This window comes from Panthera tigris, chromosome C1, assembly GCF_018350195.1.
Source record: "Panthera tigris isolate Pti1 chromosome C1, P.tigris_Pti1_mat1.1, whole genome shotgun sequence".
Taxonomy (NCBI): Eukaryota; Metazoa; Chordata; class Mammalia; order Carnivora; family Felidae; genus Panthera; species Panthera tigris.
Genome location: NC_056667.1, coordinates 30467720 through 30485893, shown reverse-complemented (window position 1 = coordinate 30485893; position 18174 = coordinate 30467720). Strand labels below are relative to the sequence as shown.

At 53.5% G+C, this 18174-nt stretch overlaps 1 protein-coding gene across 1 annotated transcript; it reads left to right on the top strand.

Annotated features, from left to right (window-relative positions):
* The first annotated feature begins 4857 nt into the window (after nucleotides 1-4857).
* Nucleotides 4858-17857, top strand: NT5C1A (5'-nucleotidase, cytosolic IA). The gene is made up of 6 exons (XM_015535417.2): nucleotides 4858-4983; nucleotides 11707-11874; nucleotides 12339-12468; nucleotides 13662-13784; nucleotides 15684-15868; nucleotides 17389-17857. The coding sequence occupies exons 1-6, from the start codon at nucleotides 4858-4860 to the stop codon at nucleotides 17752-17754; spliced, it is 1098 nt and encodes a 365-aa protein (XP_015390903.2). The 3' UTR covers nucleotides 17755-17857.
* Nucleotides 17858-18174: the final 317 nt, after the last annotated feature.

Sequence of the window (18174 nt, the reverse complement as noted above, 5' to 3'; positions counted from 1 at the left end):
CTGAGGTCTCTTATTCTTCCCTAAGCTAAGATAGGGTTGGGGTTAGGGATAGGGGAGAAGAGGCCCCGGGGGTGGGGGGGGTGGGGAGCTCATCGTTGGGGGTGCCTCAACGACTCCCTTGGGGCCGAGGTCCTTATTCTAGCAACGACTCTGGTCATGTGGAACAGAGACCGACCTGAGTTAGTTCAAAGAAGGGAGGAGCAGATTACAAGGGACCCTGAAGATGAAAAATCAAGAATGGCTGGGCCTCAAAAGAACTGAAACTGGCCACAAGGTCTCTCCCTTCTCCTCTCTGGGCCTCACAGGCTCTCTTCCTCTTGGCAATATTTGTATCTGTGTTCTTTTCCTCGGTTTCTCTTCAGATTTCCTTGGTTTCCCTGCAAAAGTGGCTGCAGCCCCAACACTGTGTCAAGACTCACCAATAGCTGACAATACTCTGCATCTCTTAGTTCCAGTTTTCAAGCAAAAGGGTCTGATTGGCTCAGCTTGGCTTCCAGAGGGAGGCCTTGGTCCATTCATCAATAGCCAGACCAGGTGCTGATATGTGGGCCTGTGAGCAGAGCAGTTTCCCCAGAAGGGAGCTAATGGCAGCCAACAATGGATTTGTTTCTCCCTCTGTCCAATGGAAAGCATCATAGAGCCCAAATGAGTGGATAGTGGGGAGTGAAGAGAAAAGCCAAGAGCCAAGATTATAATTAGGCCATATGGTGCCCTTTTGAGCAAATTAGGAAAAGCCACCCCTTCTGAGTGTGAACAGCCTCCTAAGTATACAGCTGGGCCAGTGGATGGCACCTTTGGCCTAATGAGAAAAGTATACCCCTTCTTCTGAACAAATACAGCCTTGTCATGCCATGGTACACAGCTTGGCAAGTGGAACAAATCCTGGATTTCAGTCTCACCTGCCCTGCTGGTCAAGGATGTTGTGTAGTGTGTAACCTGCTCCACCATTCACAGGAGCTCAGCCCAGGCCCTGAGACCTCCCTGGGATGCAGTTAGTGTTGACGTGTTTTTCTTAGAATTTTCCCTCTCGTCCTCCTTCCCCTGCCCTGTAATGGCCAGAGAGGCACTGTTGGTTGTTGCAGGTAGTTGGGGGCAGTGGCAGCTGGAGGTGCCTGCTTTGTCCTGAAACGCTCAATTGCATTAACAAGGATTTTCTCAAGGACGCTTGGAGGGGGCCAGCTTCCTTGGCAGGAAGCAATTAGGACAGAGGAAGGAGGTTGACCTGGCCTCAGGGCAGCCATGAACCCAGAAGGTGACTCAGGAGCCTGAGAACTTGGGGCTGCTATTCCCAGCTGAAGCCTCACTGGGGAGATGGGGAGTTTTATTCCCTGCCTACTTTGGGGTGCACAAGTCCTGGGTTCCCATCTCTTAAAAACTTCCCCCTCTGGCCTTCATCACCTCTGACCCAAGTTGATCTACCTCCTGCTTTCAGGCTTATCCTCTGTGCCATCCAGCTGTCCCTAAGAAACCAGAATGTTTTCCCTAAAGTGCAAGTCTGGACCATGTCAATTCTTCAAAATCTCCCCTCTTTCCTCAGTGTGATAAGCTCCTTAAAAGTCCCTCAAGGCCTGGCATGATCTGCCTGCCACCTGCTGACCTCTGAAGCCTGTTTTTCCCCCACCCCCCTCTTTCCCCCTGCATTTGAGTCACCCCGTATTGTCCTCCATTTTCCTTAAGGCCTCTCTCATGTTTCTGTGCTCGTACACAAGCCATTGCTTCTGCCTGGGCCACCCATTCCCTGTCTCAATGATGTCTCTCTCAGTGAAGCCCTCCCAAGCCTCAAACAGTTGACCCCTCATGTGGACACAGTCCATCATAGTTACCAAACAGCTTTCTGTTTGATTCCGGGTCAGCTGAGCCAAGCACATGTTTAAGTTTCCTTTTTTTTTTTTTTTTTAAAGGCAAGGAAATGAAAGTTCAGGGAATGGTAAGGCTGCAACGTGAACTCAGGTCTTCTAACGTCAAGGTTACTGTTTATTGTGCTTTCTGTGTGGGGGGGGCCGGGGGTCAGGAGAAGGGTGAAGGGGGGCTTCATGGAGTAGGTGGCTTCTTGCCCCAGGTCTCGCTAAAGACCAGCCAACAGGACCAGGCATGCTGGGTTAAGGCTGCTCAGGAGAGCAGTTCAAGCGCAGGGATCCTGGATTTACGTGCAAAGGGGTGTGTTCCCAGCTTATTCATCTGCAGAAGAGCTGGACCCTGAGGGGAAGTGCTGGCCAAAGTGCAGGAATGCAGAGAGCCAGGGAATCCCTGCATGAAGCCAGTGGTCAGGGTGTGACAAAGAAGACAGAGACAATGGCCAGAAGCCGAAAAGGGTGGAAAGAAGAATCTAGGATTGAGTTCTAACCCTTCCAAAGAGGGATCTAGGGAAAGTTCTTAAAGGAACTGAAGCCGGAGTCAGACAGAATCCTTAGAGGCCTACTCATGTCGGTATGAGTAAGAGGACTGGATTAGTTGAGGCTTTTGGTTTGGGGGGAACAAAAGCCAATTCAAACATGCTCAGGTGTAAAGGGAGGCTTGTTGGCTCCTGTAACTGGGAATTCCAGCACTGATGGATCCAGAGGCTCCATGTTGCAGCCTCTCTCCCTCTCTGCTTCTGCTTTCTGTCTCTGTGACCTCACTGCCCACTCCAGATGGGCTCCTCTCATGTGCTTTAACCTGCCACGGGGAAAGATGGGTTCCTAGCTCACATTGTCCCAAATTAATAATCCCAGAGAAGAAAAAGCCAAATTCCCAGCCACCCTATATAAGAATGCAGGAGAGTGGCGCAGCTGTGGTCGCATGCCCATTCTTTGTTCAATCACTGTGTCCAGGGAAATAGGGTTTTCCAATTGGTCAGGTCTAGCTCACATGCTTGCTCCTGTGACCGAGGAGGCAGGGAGGTAGGGCCCATTAGTACAACTGACCCTTGAACAATGCGGGGCTTAAAGGCACTGACCACCCTCTACCAACAAGCATTCGACAATACACGTATAAATTTTGACTCCTCCAAAACTTAACTACTAATAGCCTACTGTTGGCTGGAAACCTCAATAACATAAACAGTCAAATAACACATATTTCTTATGTCATATGCGTTACACACTGTATTCTTACAGTAGAGTAAGCTAGAGAAACATGGCTTTAAAAAATCATAAAGAAAACACATTTACAGTACTCTATTTATTGAAAAAATCTGCATTTAAGTGAACTCATGTACTTCGTACCCATGTCTTACAAGTGTCAACTGTAGAAGAAGAAGGTGGGAAAGGTTGCTAGTCAGACAAAATCAATAGCCGCCAACTTTTGAGGGGCATTTGTTGACGGGGTGTGGAGCATCTCATGGAGACTGAGAGATGGACAGTATTGTCTGGCCTCATTTGGGGCTTGGGAAACCGTCTGGACCAGTGGCAGCTCCCTATCAGGGTAGCATGGTTTCTCTTTCATGGGGTCCCTGCTGCCCTCTGCACATCTTTCCCCATCTTTATCTGCTGATCGGCTCATTCTGCTTAGAGTTTCTAACCCCATTTAGCTTTATGTGGCACACAGCTGCAGCTGCTAAGGCTCATCTAGGTCTCTGTGTCAAAGCCACACTGCCAAAGGGCAGTGGGACTGGAGTTTGAGGCCATCCATGGAAACAATCTATCAAGTCTGGAGAAGGGCAAGTCTAAAGTACTTACCCCAATCCTAAAAGCTTTGATTATTTCCCCCTTCCTCCCACACAAGGTTTGGTTGGTTCCCCCCAGGACCTGGGAATATCCTTTTATTTTGTGCCCCCTTCCAGCCAGACACCCTCCAGGCTAAACCAGTATGTTCTCCTCCTGCTCCCACACACCTGTGCTGACTTCTAGGCTCACACAGAGATGCCCCTTGTCTGCTTCCTGACCTGTGCCTTGGGATAGGTGGCACAAGTGGCTGCACCCTAGGCTCTGCACCAAGGGGAGACAGTGCCCTGGAACTCCAGACCAATTGTCTTTGGTTCCCAAACTCCTTTTCTACTCTTCCTCCTTTCAGTCACTCCATAGCCTGTGACTAACCACCCCAAGCTCTGCAGGTGGAACCTGTGAACACGCACCCTCTGCTGGCCCTCAAGGGGCCAGCAAGAACCTGGGTTCGGAGTCCCCAGGTGTCTCCCGGGCCTGAGTCCCCCGCCAGGCTGAGGGGACCTGGTCTTACCAGGGAATTTAAAGACCCTTTCGCCTTGGTTGAGAATAGCTGCCCAGCTGGGCCCTCTATTGTGTGCCCGGCTAGGAGCAGAGTCCTGCTCCTGGACGGAGCTGTCCATCCACCACCACCCCCTCTCCCTCGTCAGAATAGACTAGGGTCTGGGAGAAGGGGACGCCAATCGGATCCCCAGGGTCCTGGCACGAGAGGGGAAAGAGGCGGGTTAGCTTTTGGCGGGGTGGACGAGGGGCGGGGGGGGGGGGGTAGGGTGGAATCTAGCTTTTCATTTTGCTCTTTGGGGATCACCATCCTGGGAAAAAAGTTGTGAGGCCTCTCCTTTCTGGGTGCCCCTGAGCACCAGTGAAGAACACGATCCCCGAAATCCGGAATCCGCAGCGGCCCGCAAGCCCAGCTTTAGGGCCCCTCCCCCTGCGAGTCCCAGAGGCCAAACCCTCCCTAGTGCCCCCTCCCCGCCGCCATTCATTCCTGGACTCCGCTGCCACCCAGTACACATCCCGCAAAGAGCAACGCGAGGGCAGCGAGGAGGGCGATTTTAGCCACCCTCCCTCCCGCCCCCCGCGGGCTAGCGCGCGCACACTCCCCGCCGCGGCCCGCCCCCTTCTCACGCCCGGGACGCGCCTCCCTGCTGCAGCCTAGCCCTGCCAGCGCCGCGTCCCCGCCGCCGCCTGCTCCCGCCGGCCGGGTCGCAGCCGGATCATGGAACTCGGGGACCCCCGCGAGCCCCGCGAGCCCAGGCCAGGGGCAGAGACCGCGGCGGCCCCGCGATGGGAGGAAACCAAGACTTTCTACGATAACCTCGCGCCCAAGAAGAAACCCAAATCGGTAACATCAGGGCCTGGGTACGGAGGAGGGCTGGGGAAGGGTCACCGGGGGAGGGTCGTAAGCCCCCTAGAGAGGGGCCCGTCGCGGCCCTCCGGGAGGGGAGGCGGCTCCTCAGCACCAGAATGCGCCGGGCAGTTGGCGCTGGCTCACGTTTATTTTGGGAGCTCCGCGCGGGTGTTGATGTTGTTGTTTTAACCGGCGCTCGGGTTCCACGCCAGGACCCCCTCCCCCATGCTGTCATCAGGGCCCAGCTCCTCTGACAGCGGGCGGCCAGGGGCGCGCGGACAGCAGCACTTGTTGGCAAAACGGGTCTGCGGCGCCTACGGAAGCGCCCCGGGCTCGGGTAACCTGACACTGGAAACCCGGCTCCTCGCTGTGCGCTCAGGTCCCTGCGATCTGGGCACCGGGCCCCGGACCCGAGCGCCTGCGTTCGGACTCTGGCTCAAGGCCCTGCGCCCTGGGCTCAGGGTGCTGCGCTGCCCGCGTCCTAAGCTGCACTGGGATCTTCGCTCTGTGTTCAGGGCTCCCGACGCTGGACTCTGCCGCACAGCTCCGGGCTCTGCTCCCATCCCAGTAGTCACCAACATCCCCGTGCCCCCCATGGTGGTCCCAGCCCTCTGATACTCACACAGAGGAGAGAGCTCCTCTCCCCATAGGACAGATTCGCCTTGGCCTTGCTCATCCCTGCTTCCCAGATCTCACAGCTTGGGAAGGGGACTGAACGGAGGTTGGCCCAGAGGCATCCTCTAAACAGCACCAGCCTGACCTTAAAGCATCCTGCTGCTTCCCTCCGGCCTTCCCCAGGAGGCCCACCCTGTCAACAGTCATTCCCTGCAGCACCTCTAGGCCCTCCCTGCTCAGCAGTGGGGATTGAGAGATGAACTGGGTTGAGTCCCTGCCTCAGGAGCTCACAGTGCACTGAGGGAGACCCTGGACATAGTGAGACCTCAGATAAAAGACCCTACAAGGTGCCTGGGATGGGGGGAGAGGGAGCATAGGGGAGCAAGTGACGGCCCACGAAGGAAGGCTTTGCAGAGGTGGTATCTGAGCTCACCTTAAAGCCTGAGTAGACAGCATTTCCCAGGCAGACAGGAAAACAGGATGGGCAAAAGGCTTGGGGATGTCTTTGAGTGGGAGAACGCAGGATCTTTGAGAGATACATCAGAGCGATGCCAGAGACCCACATGGGGCCTTGAGTGCCATATTAAGGAGCCTGGGTATTCAGTGGGTTAGGGGTTTTAAAACTAGGTTCCATTGGGGCCCCATGTTTCTGGGGGTCTGCTTATATGCAGATCAAATTTATTTTCATTTTCCTTCCAACTTCCTTTTAAACAATTAAAATGTGTAATAAAGCTCAGTTCCCTCAAATGTGTTATGTGGACGTCTTAGCACCTTGGATACCACCAACATATTAACTTATGCTGCAGGTTCTTTTTTTTTTTTTTTCTTTTTTAGCAAAACTCAGAATAAAGCTTTCCCTGTGAACTGCTTAATAGAAGATTATCTTGAAATTGCTGGCAATTACTATTGCTGAGTATCTTGAGACTTGTGGTTTAAAACAATACAATTTTTTTTTTTTTTTTTTTTTTTTTTTTTTTTTTTTTTTTTTACCATTTGCAACTGCTTATTGGTGTGACTCAGGACTTTCTCAATACTGTGCAAAAACCAACAAACACAGAAACAAATAACTAGATGATGAAGCGTAAGTCTGCATTGGCAGCCTAACCCCCCCCAGTTTCAAATTTATCACCTGTACAACTGTGCCATTTCCATTGGTTGACATTATAATATGTCATGTGCATGTAATACATTTGAATCAAATAGTAAATTAGTAAAATAAATTTATACTCATAAGCTATAGTAATATCTGATTTACATATTGGGGTTCTGCCCAGGAGTTCATTGAAATAAAAGTTTAATCTTCTTTTTAAAAAGTATGACAACGATTAGGGTGCTATTGAAGGATTTTTCAGCAAGGGATTAACTTGGTCCCATTTCATTTTAGCAAGATCGTTCTGGGGCTGTGTGGGAGATGGCTGGGAGAGGGTGAGTCTGGCAGCAGGCAGACCAGTGAGGAGGCTGGTCCCTGCCTGAGGAGGAAGTTTGACTAATGTCATGGCCATGGCCCAGGGGATGGAGACTGGGACTGGGGTCGTGTGTGGAGCTCACCAATGTATCTCCTCCGTGGAACCAGGGAGCTCAGGTCCAGTTGTCAGTCATGACCCCTGATGCCTCATGGTCCTCTGGGAGGCCAGGACCTGGCGGCCTCCCAGCCCCCCGCTCCTTCCTGTAGCAGCCTCCCCTCCCAAAGGCTATTTTGGGGGCTTTAGGCCTCCTGGGCCCCATTAGAGCTTATTCTCATTCCCGGGAGCTTGAGTGAAATATTTAAGCCCTGAAAGCCCATAGGAGCCCCTCACCTCATGGGGTCAGAGAACTCCTCAGTCCAGACCTAGCTTGTCCCTCTCTCTTCCAGCAGCTCTTCTCCCAGCATGACTTTTTAGAAATAACAGCTTTTGGCTACGTTCCTCTCTTGGGCCCAACAGGCAGAATCTTGTCAGTCTAAATGAGAGCTCCTCTGGCAGGCTGGGCAGGGCCGCCTTTCCTGCATTATCCCCCCTCACCGGCCTCCCAGCGCCCACCCGTGAAAGGCAGAGAGAACTGGCAGGACTGTGGCTCCCTGGAGCCCAGTGTTCTCGGGCTGAATCCCTGGTCTGGGAGAAGGGTTGCTCTGACCCAATTCCCGGTCTGGAATCTGGATTTCCTTCTGCATTCTGGAGGAACTGTTCCCAGGTATGCCTGACAACACGTGAAGGGGTGGCCTTCCTCTGCAACCGGGTCCAGGGGCCTCTCCAAGTGCTTGGCTTCTCCCCAGCTCTGGTCAGCCCTTCACCTGTCCCTTCAGCTCTGCCTAAAGCCTGGAGAGGCCACTCTCTCTGTATCTCTCACAGCAGTTCATGCCCTCTGGGCCCTAAGAACCTATCCCACTTGTACAGTGTCAAAGCAGATGGAGCTGGCAGAAGGGTCCTGCCCTGGGGACCCCCATTCTGAGGAGAGAGAGAGCCCTGCCCATAGGAACCTCCACCTTAGGGCATAGTGTTCCCTCATCATTTCTCTCAAATCTGTAAGGGGAAGTCTGTGTGGGCCAAGGATCCCAAGGAAGTGGCTGACATGGAAGGGGTTGGGGTCATCTGGGAGCAATCAAGGAGGGGTTTATGGGGGGAGGTGCTGCTGTGTGGACAGAGGCCAAGTTAGAGACCAGAGACTTGGGATCTTCCATACCTGGCTCTGCCTTGACTTTGCTGTGTGACCTAGAGTAATACTCTGGCCCTCTCTGAGTCTACTCCCCCATTTATAAAAGAAGAAAGGCAACTGGGATGTTTTTCCTGGGATGGGATGGGGTCTGAATAGCTCAGCCAGAGGGGACCCAGAATGCAGTAGTCTGGCAGGGACTGTGGGACAGCAAGTGAGGAGCGAGACCTTGGCTGGCTGCCTGGTTTGGAGCGGCTGACTTGGGAACCTGCCTGAAGGGGCCGAGAGGGCAGCTGGCTGTCTGTCCTTGAAGGGGTGATGGGCCTGTCCCTGGGGGCAGGAAGCCCAGGGGGTGGAGCAAGCTCAGGCCCTGTCCTGAAGCCCAGCAGGTTTCCTGGGTTTATAAGAGTGGTCTCCCCACTCCCTCTATCCCACCCTCACCATCCCTGGCCAGGCCTCTATCACCGCTTTCCTTTTGGTCTTTTAACTTTACCTTTTTTCCTTGAAAGCTCACAGTTGCCAAGGAGATCGGGAGGTACCCAACCCATGATCAGGGGGTGCTTGGCAACTGGGAGAGGCACTTGGGTTGAGTCCCAGAGAAGAGGCACCTGTCTTGTCACTGCCTTTCCCTGGCCCTGCTGGCCACAGACACCATCTTGGGGTAAAAGTCAAATGCAAACTGAGGTTTACCACAGGAGCTTGGGGAACTCTTTGGTCTTCTGTTACTACTTTGAGGTTTAGAGCTCCATTAGCCACTAGCCATTCGTAGCCACTGAGATTTACATTGATTAAAACTCAACGCAATTAAAAATCCAGTGCCCCAGTCTCACTAGTCACATTTCAAGTTGCTCCGTAGCCACACGTATCCACACAGACAGCACTGAACGTGTCTATTATCACAGAAAGTTCTACTGGACAATGCTGTTCTAAAGGATGGCACAGATCTCTGCCTTGGGGGTAGATCATAAGCTCCATGGGAGCGAGGATCATGCCTGTATTGTTTCCTGCCATGTCTCCAGCACGGTGCCTGTCACATGGTAATCGCTTAATGTTGTCAACTGATTGGGACCCAGGCTTGACTCCAGAGGGAAGCAATGGGGTTGAGTGCATGGCCCACAGTGCTGGCAGCAGCAGGTCAGAATTTGAGGCCCATTTATGAGTGTTACTCCCACCTTGCACCTGTGTTTCCTCATCTATAAAGTGGGAATCACAGTTCCAGGAATGCTCAGGCCACACAGATGTGCTGGGACTCTGGGTGCGTGTGCACCCACAGGCAAGCACCCACATTCTAATCCTCCCCGCGGATTATAAAGGGTCCAGCTGCTGTCTGTGGTGGCGCCCCTTTCCCCATTCCACTGCAGGTGGTGAGGGAGCTCTGAGGCCTTCTCAGGCCCCGACAGAGGCCTTCTAGCACCTGCCCCCTCTTCTGGGCTCATCTCCACCCACACCTGCCCTGGTCTCTGCTCACCTTTGTGAATGCACTGTGCACGTGTTCACCTCCTATGCCTCCCTTCACCTGACTTCTCCTTCCGGGCTCCATGCAAATACCTCCTCTCCCGTGGCAGCCTACTGTGAACCCCTGTCATCAAAACTCTGCTTTCACCTGTGTTCTATTACTCATTCTAACCCCCTTTTGTGTCTCCGTTTACCTGCTTTTCTTCCTACTAGCCTGTGACTCTGAGGGCAGGAGCCAAGTCACTACCAGGGCCACTCCCAGGCAGAGCCCAGGGTCCTGGCACAAAGGACCAGTTAATGGTTGTAAAATTTGCATCAACCAAAAAAGTATTCTCTGAGCACCCTACCATATGTCAAGCAATCTGAGCAGATCGGGCTACTGCGCTGGAATGTCCAGTTCTCATTAAGTTTGTCGTGGCAAATACTGTTTCTCGTTGAAACAGATTACTTGAGCATTGCAAATTTACTGAGCACCTGCTGTGTGCTAGGCACAGTTTTAAGCACTCTAGATACAGTAAATAAACAAGATAGTCCTGGTTCTTGCTCCCTCAGAATTTAAGCATGGTTCCTGCTTCCTCCCCAGATCTGTCTAGAAATGGAAATCGTTAAATGAAGGCTGCACTAAATTTGATTAAAAAAGGAAATCTATGAGAGGGGTAGCAAGCCCAGGACTAGGAGCAAGGGGTGACTTCCTGCAGGCAACATGCAGTTTGAGATCTGCAGGTTGGGTAGAAATTGGCCACATGGAGGGGTGCCTGGGTGGTTCAGTAGGTTAAGCATTTGACTTTGGCTGAGGTCATGATCGCATGGTTTGTGCGTCGGGCTCTGTGCTGACAGCTTGGAGCCTGGAGCCTGCTTTGGATTCTGTGTCTCCCTCTCTCTGCCCCTCCCCCTCTCATGTTCTCTCTCTCTCTCTCTCTCTCTCTCTCTCTCTCTCAAAAATAAATAAACACTAAAAAAGAAGTTAGCTAGATGGAGTCAAGGAAAGAGCAGATCAGGCAGAGGGGACATCACATGCAAAGGCTCAGAGACAGACAGAAGGGTATGTTCGGACATGAGAAAGGTCAGACTGAACAAAGTGGGATGACAGGAAGGTGACAGTGGAGAGAGATAGGGGTCTGTCTCAAAGGGCTTTCTACTCCATACTCAAGGCTATGGAACAGAACTTAAGAAGAGTGGGTACCACTGAAAGGGGGAGGGGCATCATCAGATGTGAACTTGAGAAACATCCCCTGACAACAATATGGATGACCTGGGGTGGGAGATGGTGATGGGCTCGACTTTGGCAGGGAAGACACAAAGAAGTAGATGGATTCTATACAGTTGACGGGTTTTGGTGATTGATTAATTGATTGATTGATTGGTGGGGGAGGGGGAATTGAGGAACAGGGAGGAGCTGAGGTTGACATCTCAGCTCTGACCTTAGTGTTGAGTCCATGGTGGTGCTGAGAATGAGATGAGGAGGTGGGTGGGGGATCAGGTTTGGAGGTGCAAGGGGTGGTGGGAATTCAGCTTTGGGCACGTTGAGTTTGAGTGTCTGTTGGTCAACTGGGCAGTTAGATGTAGAAGTCTGGAGCTCGGGAGAAAGATCCGGGCTGGAGATAAATTTTCTTACGTAACTGCTACGTTTCTGGGCACCATTTCTTCCTAAGGGGCATATAGCTCTCATTTGGTAATGGAACCCATCAGGAGACCATCTTGGGCATCAATACTCTGGCTACATACACTGTATTCATTTTTCCATTGTGTTCAGATAGCGGACTAGATTGCAGACTGCCCGAGGGCATATCCCTCCCACCAGATCATGCTCCTTGGTGGGGAGCCACCATCTCCCTCAGTTCCTGGCTGGGTCCCGCATGGAGGGGGTCCTGACCCAGGTCTGCCCCTGCCCAAGGCAGAGGCTTCTTAGGGCAGAGACGGGGCCTGGGTCTTCTCCCTGTCCCCAGTGCCCAGGGAAGCTGGCATGTGCGACCTGCCTCAGGGAGTGTGAGTAACAGCCCTCCTCCTGCACCTGCACAGCCCAAGCCTCAGAATGCCGTCACCATTGCTGTGTCCTCCCGAGCCTTGTTCCGCATGGACGAGGAGCAGCGCATCTACACGGAGCAGGGCGTGGAGGAGTATGTGCGCTACCAGCTGGAACATGAGAATGAGCCCTTCAGCCCCGGGCCGGCCTTCCCCTTCGTGAAGGTGGGTGCCATGTAGTGCTTTTGTGGGGATCAGAAAAAGCACTCCTAGGTGTTTGAGTAAGGAAAGCCACCCCCCCCCCACCCCCACCCCCGGGCAGATGCCAGCCCACAGGAACTTGGCTTGGCAAGGGGACAGAGCCATTGTGGGAAGAAGCTGCCCCATCCTCTGCGCTAATGCAGCCCCGCTCCAGGTAACTAGCTTGGTGAGTGGAAATGGACTGGATTTCAGCCTCCACTCACCCTTTTAGTGAGGCGCCCCTGTGCAGCCATCAACCAGCACGATGGCTGAGGTTAGGATGAGACAGTCCAAGTCCACTGTTCTCATCCCTGGCCAGTCCCTGACCTCCCCTCTCCTACTCTCCCACCATTAGATCCCAGCTGACCCCCCTCCTCCCCAGCCCTGGCTACCAACTCCAGATATCAGTCCCCGGGGCTCTGAGCAAGAGGGTCCTCTCTCCCATCCAGGCTCTGGAGGCTGTGAACAGGCGGCTGCGGGAGCTGTACCCCGATAGTGAGGACATCTTTGACATTGTCCTCGTGACCAACAACCACGCTCAAGTGGGCGTCCGTCTCATCAACAGTATCAACCACTACGGTGAGCATCAGGGGCTTGGCCATGGGACACCCTTACTAGAGACTTGGGGATAGGGCCACACTTCTGTAGGAGGGAGGTGATACCAACTGGAACCTGAGCCCAGGGGTATGCTGGTAAGCTGGGTCTTTAAGAAAACAAAACAAACAAACAAACAAAAACTCTGATTGCCATCTTAGGGCATAAATATTCCCACCATGGCTGGTTTCAAGTTGTCAACAGTTGAACAATCTAACTGGCTCAAAAAAAAAAAAAAATCCCTGAATGCTTAACATTAGGCTCTCGCAAGCTGGTACAAGCCAGCTCCGGTACACCACTGCACAGGCCACCCTGCCTATGCATTGGGCAGGGCACTTGCTGCCTCCGTGCCTCAGTTTCTCTGTCTGCAGTGGGGCTCACAGGTCTCACAAGGCTGCTAGGTGAAGTAGGTGCAGTTGTCAGAGAGAAGGGACTTTGTGTCTTAGTCCAAACTCTTGATTGGAAGTAATAGGTCCTCCAGGGCTAGCTTTATAAGTTTACAAGTTCTTGTTTCAAGCAACCAACAGAACTTCGGTGGCATTTTTAAAATCCTAACTTCAAATCGCTGGGAGCGATGACATTCAAAATATTTAAGTGCCCTAGGACATAAGCACCTAGTAAACAGGAGACACCATCTACAGTACTGGGGCATGGCCTTCAAGGGCCCCTGCTGCACCAGGCATTAGCCCTTCCATTGTGGATTGTCCCTCATGGGGGCTAGGGTAGTGATGGAATAACTCAGTGGGCTCAGACAGCCTCTTAACCAACCACCAAATTTTTTACAGCCTCCGCACACAGGGGCAGGGAGTCACTATCAGCTCAGGCTTGGAGAGGATCTGATTGGCCCAGCTTGGATCAGGTGTCTGCCCCTATCCAATCAGCTATGGCCAGGAGGGCCAGGCTTGGCTGGGGACCCACCTTTTGTAGTACTGTGACTACCTGGCAAGAAGATATTACCCTGAGCCAAGCAGTCACTCCTGGTTGCCCATCCATGTTACATGAATGAAGGATGGAGGGGCTCAGAGAGGAGAATGGTGACGTAAAATCACTCAGAGAATCCCTCTGCTGCCCCACCACCACTCAGAACCAATATGGCACCCACTGGACACCAAGGGACCACTCTGAGGCCCTGAGGGTTGACTCGGGCATCACCTGGGTATTCTCTACCTCCTCCCCAGACCTGTTCATTGAGCGGTTCTGCATGACAGGTGGGAATAGCCCCATCTGCTACCTCAAGGCCTATCACACCAACCTCTACCTGTCAGCTGATGCGGAAAAAGTGCGGGAAGCCATTGATGAAGGTGAGTCAAACTGGGAAGGGAGAATATGGGGGAGTCTGACAGAGGGGTTTCGGGGGGTGCGGGGCCTGGTCCTAAAGCTCTGAGCAGGTGCTAAAGGTTACCATGGTAAGTGGAAAGGAAGTACCTTCCTTAATTCCTATGACCTGTACTCCCTTCTAAGAACCCTCCGGGTCAGTAGTTCTGATTCCTGTGTGACCATGAGCAGCCTCCGCCCCTCGCAGGGCCAGTGGGGAAGAAGGTCAGTATCTAGAACATCCTGAGCACTGCGGTCTGGGAAATGGCTGGCATTGCAGCAGCTGGCCTGGCCGTGCCGAGGTGAAGTTAGGAGACTCAGCTGCAAGTACTGACGAAGAGAATTTCCCAGAGTCCATGTGTCTCTCTCAAGTGGCAGTTTGGGTGGCATCCACAGTCTCGGCCCTCCTGACAGGGTGCATATCCCCCTTGCTCGTGGAAGAAAACGGGCCCAAGGGGAGGAAGGACTGTCCCCCTGCCTGAGACGGCTCCTCAGGCTGAACACTACTGGTGGGTTTCTCTATCAACCAACAATATATCCACTTTCCTCTTCTTTCATGCTGTCTCCTGCCTAGAAGCCTGGCCTCTTTCCCACTGATGCCTCACTCTTTTGAGTTGCTTTGGGCTCCAAGAGGCTTTCTTTAACCAGAAACCGGAAGTGATTTCCCTAGGCAGATGTCACACTCTCTGGTTGGGGCCTTGGCACTGGCCTGCATGTGTGTCTCTATATGTCTGTAATTTGAGCTCAGGCTAGCAAGCAGGGGATGGTCAGGAGGGAGGCCCTGCCCAGAGTCGGGTGGTCCTGGTTCATCTTGGCTCCAGTGTTACAGGTGCTGAGAAGGTGCCTGGCCTGATGCCCAGGACCTGGTCCTACTTAGAGCATCCTCAGGCTGCTGAAGGGAGCCTGGCACTGCTCTCTCTCGCAGAGCTCTGCCCTAGTCCAGCCTCTGTGAGCCTAGATTCCCAAGAGCAGGGCTGAAGCAGCCTTTGGAGAGATGGCAGCTAGAGAACAGATCCCTAGGCCTCCAGCCTCCTAGAGCTGGCTCTCTGCTGTCCAGTGCTGCTCTGGTCTGGGGCCAGGGCTCCCACAGGCATCCCTGACCCCTGGAGAAGCCCAGGCTTGCAGAGATTCTATGTACACAGTCACATAGCATTGGGACTGCCCTTGATGGTCACCCATGTTGCTTTAAGGAGGCCTGAGTGGGGCATACCTGGTGGTCACTGTGACAGTGGACTGGGGGTGCTTTTAGGCTTCAGCCTGGAATCTCAGCTCCAGACAGAGCTCAGACACCCTTAACTCTACCTTGGTCCAGAGAAGGTGAGAGACTTTGCCAGAATCAACAGGAGAGTGTAATTGAGGCCAAGCCCAGGTTGGGCTCCTTCCCAGCCCCTAGCGAGTCAACATCAGGTGACTGTAAGGAGCTCCTAGAAGGACAAAAGTGACCTGAGGGGCTCTTCCTTCCGGTCAGGACTGACATTCAGCTGGTATACCAGCATGACCTTACTAGATATTAAAGAACTGAAATTTCTCCCTACTGATTGATAAACAGCTGCTTCCCTGCATTTGCTGAATGACCCCTATTTCCTGCTGCCCCCACCCCAGACCTTCCCACACAGCAGCAACTAAAAGGAAACCCTGACCTGGGCCAGCACCCTCAAAGTCCTACTCAGAGCAAAAGCCACTGTCCATTTTTATTGGCCAGTTTTTAAATATTCTGAAAAATGAGCCCTCATTAGCCTTGCTCTGACTCCTGGGTGAGGCCAGTGGGACATGAACAGCCTGAGATAGCGGTCTCCTGGCCCCACACAGCTGAGGCAGGTGTCAGGGCACCCTCCCCCCCCCATTGCCTAGATGAAAGCAGACAACGCTTGCCTCTCTCTGCCCAGGGATTGCAGCCGCCACCATCTTCAGCCCCAGCAGGGACGTGGCTGTATCCCAGAATCAGCTGCGCGTGGCCTTCGATGGGGATGCTGTGCTCTTCTCCGATGAGTCGGAGCGCATCGTCAAGGCCCATGGGCTGGACAGGTTCTTCGAGCATGAGAAGGCCCACGAGAACAAACCTTTGGCTCAGGTGCTCCACACACTCCCCAGAACCCCTGAGAGGGGCAAGGAGGGTCCCCAGAACTTGCCCTTGGCTGGAACTTTGAGCCCAGAACCAAACCCCAAGCTCAGCCCAGAATCCAGCTGGGTCCCCTCAACCAGGCCTCCAGCCCTCATCCCTCTCACCTGACCCCTGGCTCCCCTCAATGAACCCCATCTACCTCAGTGCAATCCCACCCCCCTTTTGAAGCCCCCATTGTCTAAGTTCCCCTGCCCTCTCCGAAGCTTCTCTCCTCTCTTCAAAGGCCTCACCCTCTCCCCAGAGCTGCCATCTTCTCTCTGGAGCCTTTGTTCCTTCTCTGAGATTCCCTCACCCCTCTGAGTAGTCTCCCACGTCCTCAAGAAGCTCCCATTTACCTCACTGGAGAAAAGGAAAAGCTGGACGGCTCCTCAGGGGGCAGGAGATCCAGACGAGGGTGGGGTCTGCAGCAGCCTACCTGCTTTGGGCCACACAGGCCCTCCCACCTCCTGCCATCCATCCCTTGGCCACCGGGAGGCTCAGGGGCCCTCCCATGACTTGGAGTCTCCCTGAGACTGTGCCCTGGAGCCTGTGAAAACCCCCTGGGGTTAGAGGTGTTGGGATTCTCAGACCCCCTGGGAGCTCCTATTTGCGCTTTTAACAAAAATCTCGTTACTCAATAATCCCAGAACCTCTTTCTCCAGAGCTCAGCAGGCTCTCTGTAGTTGTGGCCCCCGGATAGTCATCCAACTTGCATTCTTTTGGGATTCCTCTGAAATCCCCGGGAATCCAGAGCAGGACAGTTTTACCACTAAGTGGTAGGCAGAGTCCCAGGAGATCACTGCTTGCCAGTGACCCCTGTTTCACTGGCTCACCCAGCCAGTGAGGGGTCTCCAAGATTAGTAGCCCACAGGCCCTCATCTCCAGCTGCTGTTGCGATTTCCCTCTTCATCAGCATCTGGTTCTTTATTCACACATCTTCATTAAGCTTTGTTGTTCTAGGCACAGTAGAGAGTAAATCCTTTCCCTGACCCTAGAGAGCTGGAACACGACACCCTGAGCCACCTGTGCCCAATGGGTAGGGTCGATATTCAGCAGGTACCCATTGGTCTGTCTGTCCCAGTTATTTGCAGCTGGAGGGTGCCCATGCCATAGTTACTAAGTATTTTTAATATCCTCCCTGCTGATGAGCACAGAAGGCCACACTTACACAGCTGCAGGACAGACACCCATGTACTTGGTGGGCACAGGGATGGACATACAGAGTAACAGTTGCTCTGGTATGGTTATTCTGACACAGACATCCCCAATCACAGCAGTGTGGAGACCAGACCAGTATAGGTACCTACAGTCCCCTTGATGCACACAGTGGCCCTAGCAGGCATAGCGGAAGTGGGAGATTTGGGGATCCCGAGAAGCTTTCCTGTCCCAAACAAGACGCTCGTGCTTTAGGAAGGAGCCCAGCTGGAGGGGGGAGGGGGCAAATGTTTGGGAGACGGACGGGCTCACAGTGTTCCCTTGCCTTCTTGTAGGGCCCCTTGAAGGGCTTTCTAGAGGCACTGGGTAGGCTGCAGAAGAAGTTCTACTCCAAGGGCCTGCGGCTGGAGTGTCCAATCCGTACCTACTTGGTGACGGCACGCAGCGCGGCCAGTTCTGGGGCCCGGGCTCTCAAGACCCTGCGCAGCTGGGGCCTGGAGACAGACGAAGCCCTGTTCCTTGCGGGAGCGCCCAAGGGCCCCCTTCTTGAGAAGATTCGCCCACACATCTTCTTCGACGACCAGATGTTCCATGTGGCTGGGGCTCAGGAGATGGGCACAGTGGCCGCCCATGTGCCTTACGGCGTGGCACAGACACCCCAGCAGGCTGCACCTGCGAAGCAGGCCCCATCTGCACAGTAGCTGAGCTGCCAGCTCCAGGCACAGCCCCCTGTCATATACTTCACCATGTCGTCCAGTGGACCCTTCTAGTTCCTCACCACTCTGTCCTACACGACTGCTCCCATCCCCACGAGTGAGGGACCGGTGGGGAATTATGCGAACTGAGCCAGAATTCTCACCAGCCCCTCTTTCGGGCAAACACTGTGCCATGATTCCGGCAAGGAGAGGAAGACTGCAGAGTAGCTGGGTTGCAGAGAAAGTTGAGGGAACGAGGGCGGCAGGTCAGAGGAGCCAGGGTGGGGCCTGGTCAGAGGAGCCAGGTAAGAAGGGAAGGGCCCTGAGATGAAAACCAGCTCAGTGGGATGCAAGGAACATGGCTTTGAGAGAGAAGGCATCTGGCTTCTAAGCTCCGTCCTGGCATTAGCTGTCTGACTTCGGGTA

Bases quoted from the DNA above. Each gene is read 5' to 3' on its own strand.
- NT5C1A (XM_015535417.2), top strand. From the start codon at position 4,858: ATGGAACTCGGGGACCCCCGCGAGCCCCGCGAGCCCAGGCCAGGGGCA. The intron at 4,984-11,706 runs GTAACATCAGGG...GCACCTGCACAG, and splicing joins CCAAGAAGAAACCCAAATCG to CCCAAGCCTCAGAATGCCGT. The intron at 11,875-12,338 runs GTGGGTGCCATG...TCTCCCATCCAG, and splicing joins CGGCCTTCCCCTTCGTGAAG to GCTCTGGAGGCTGTGAACAG.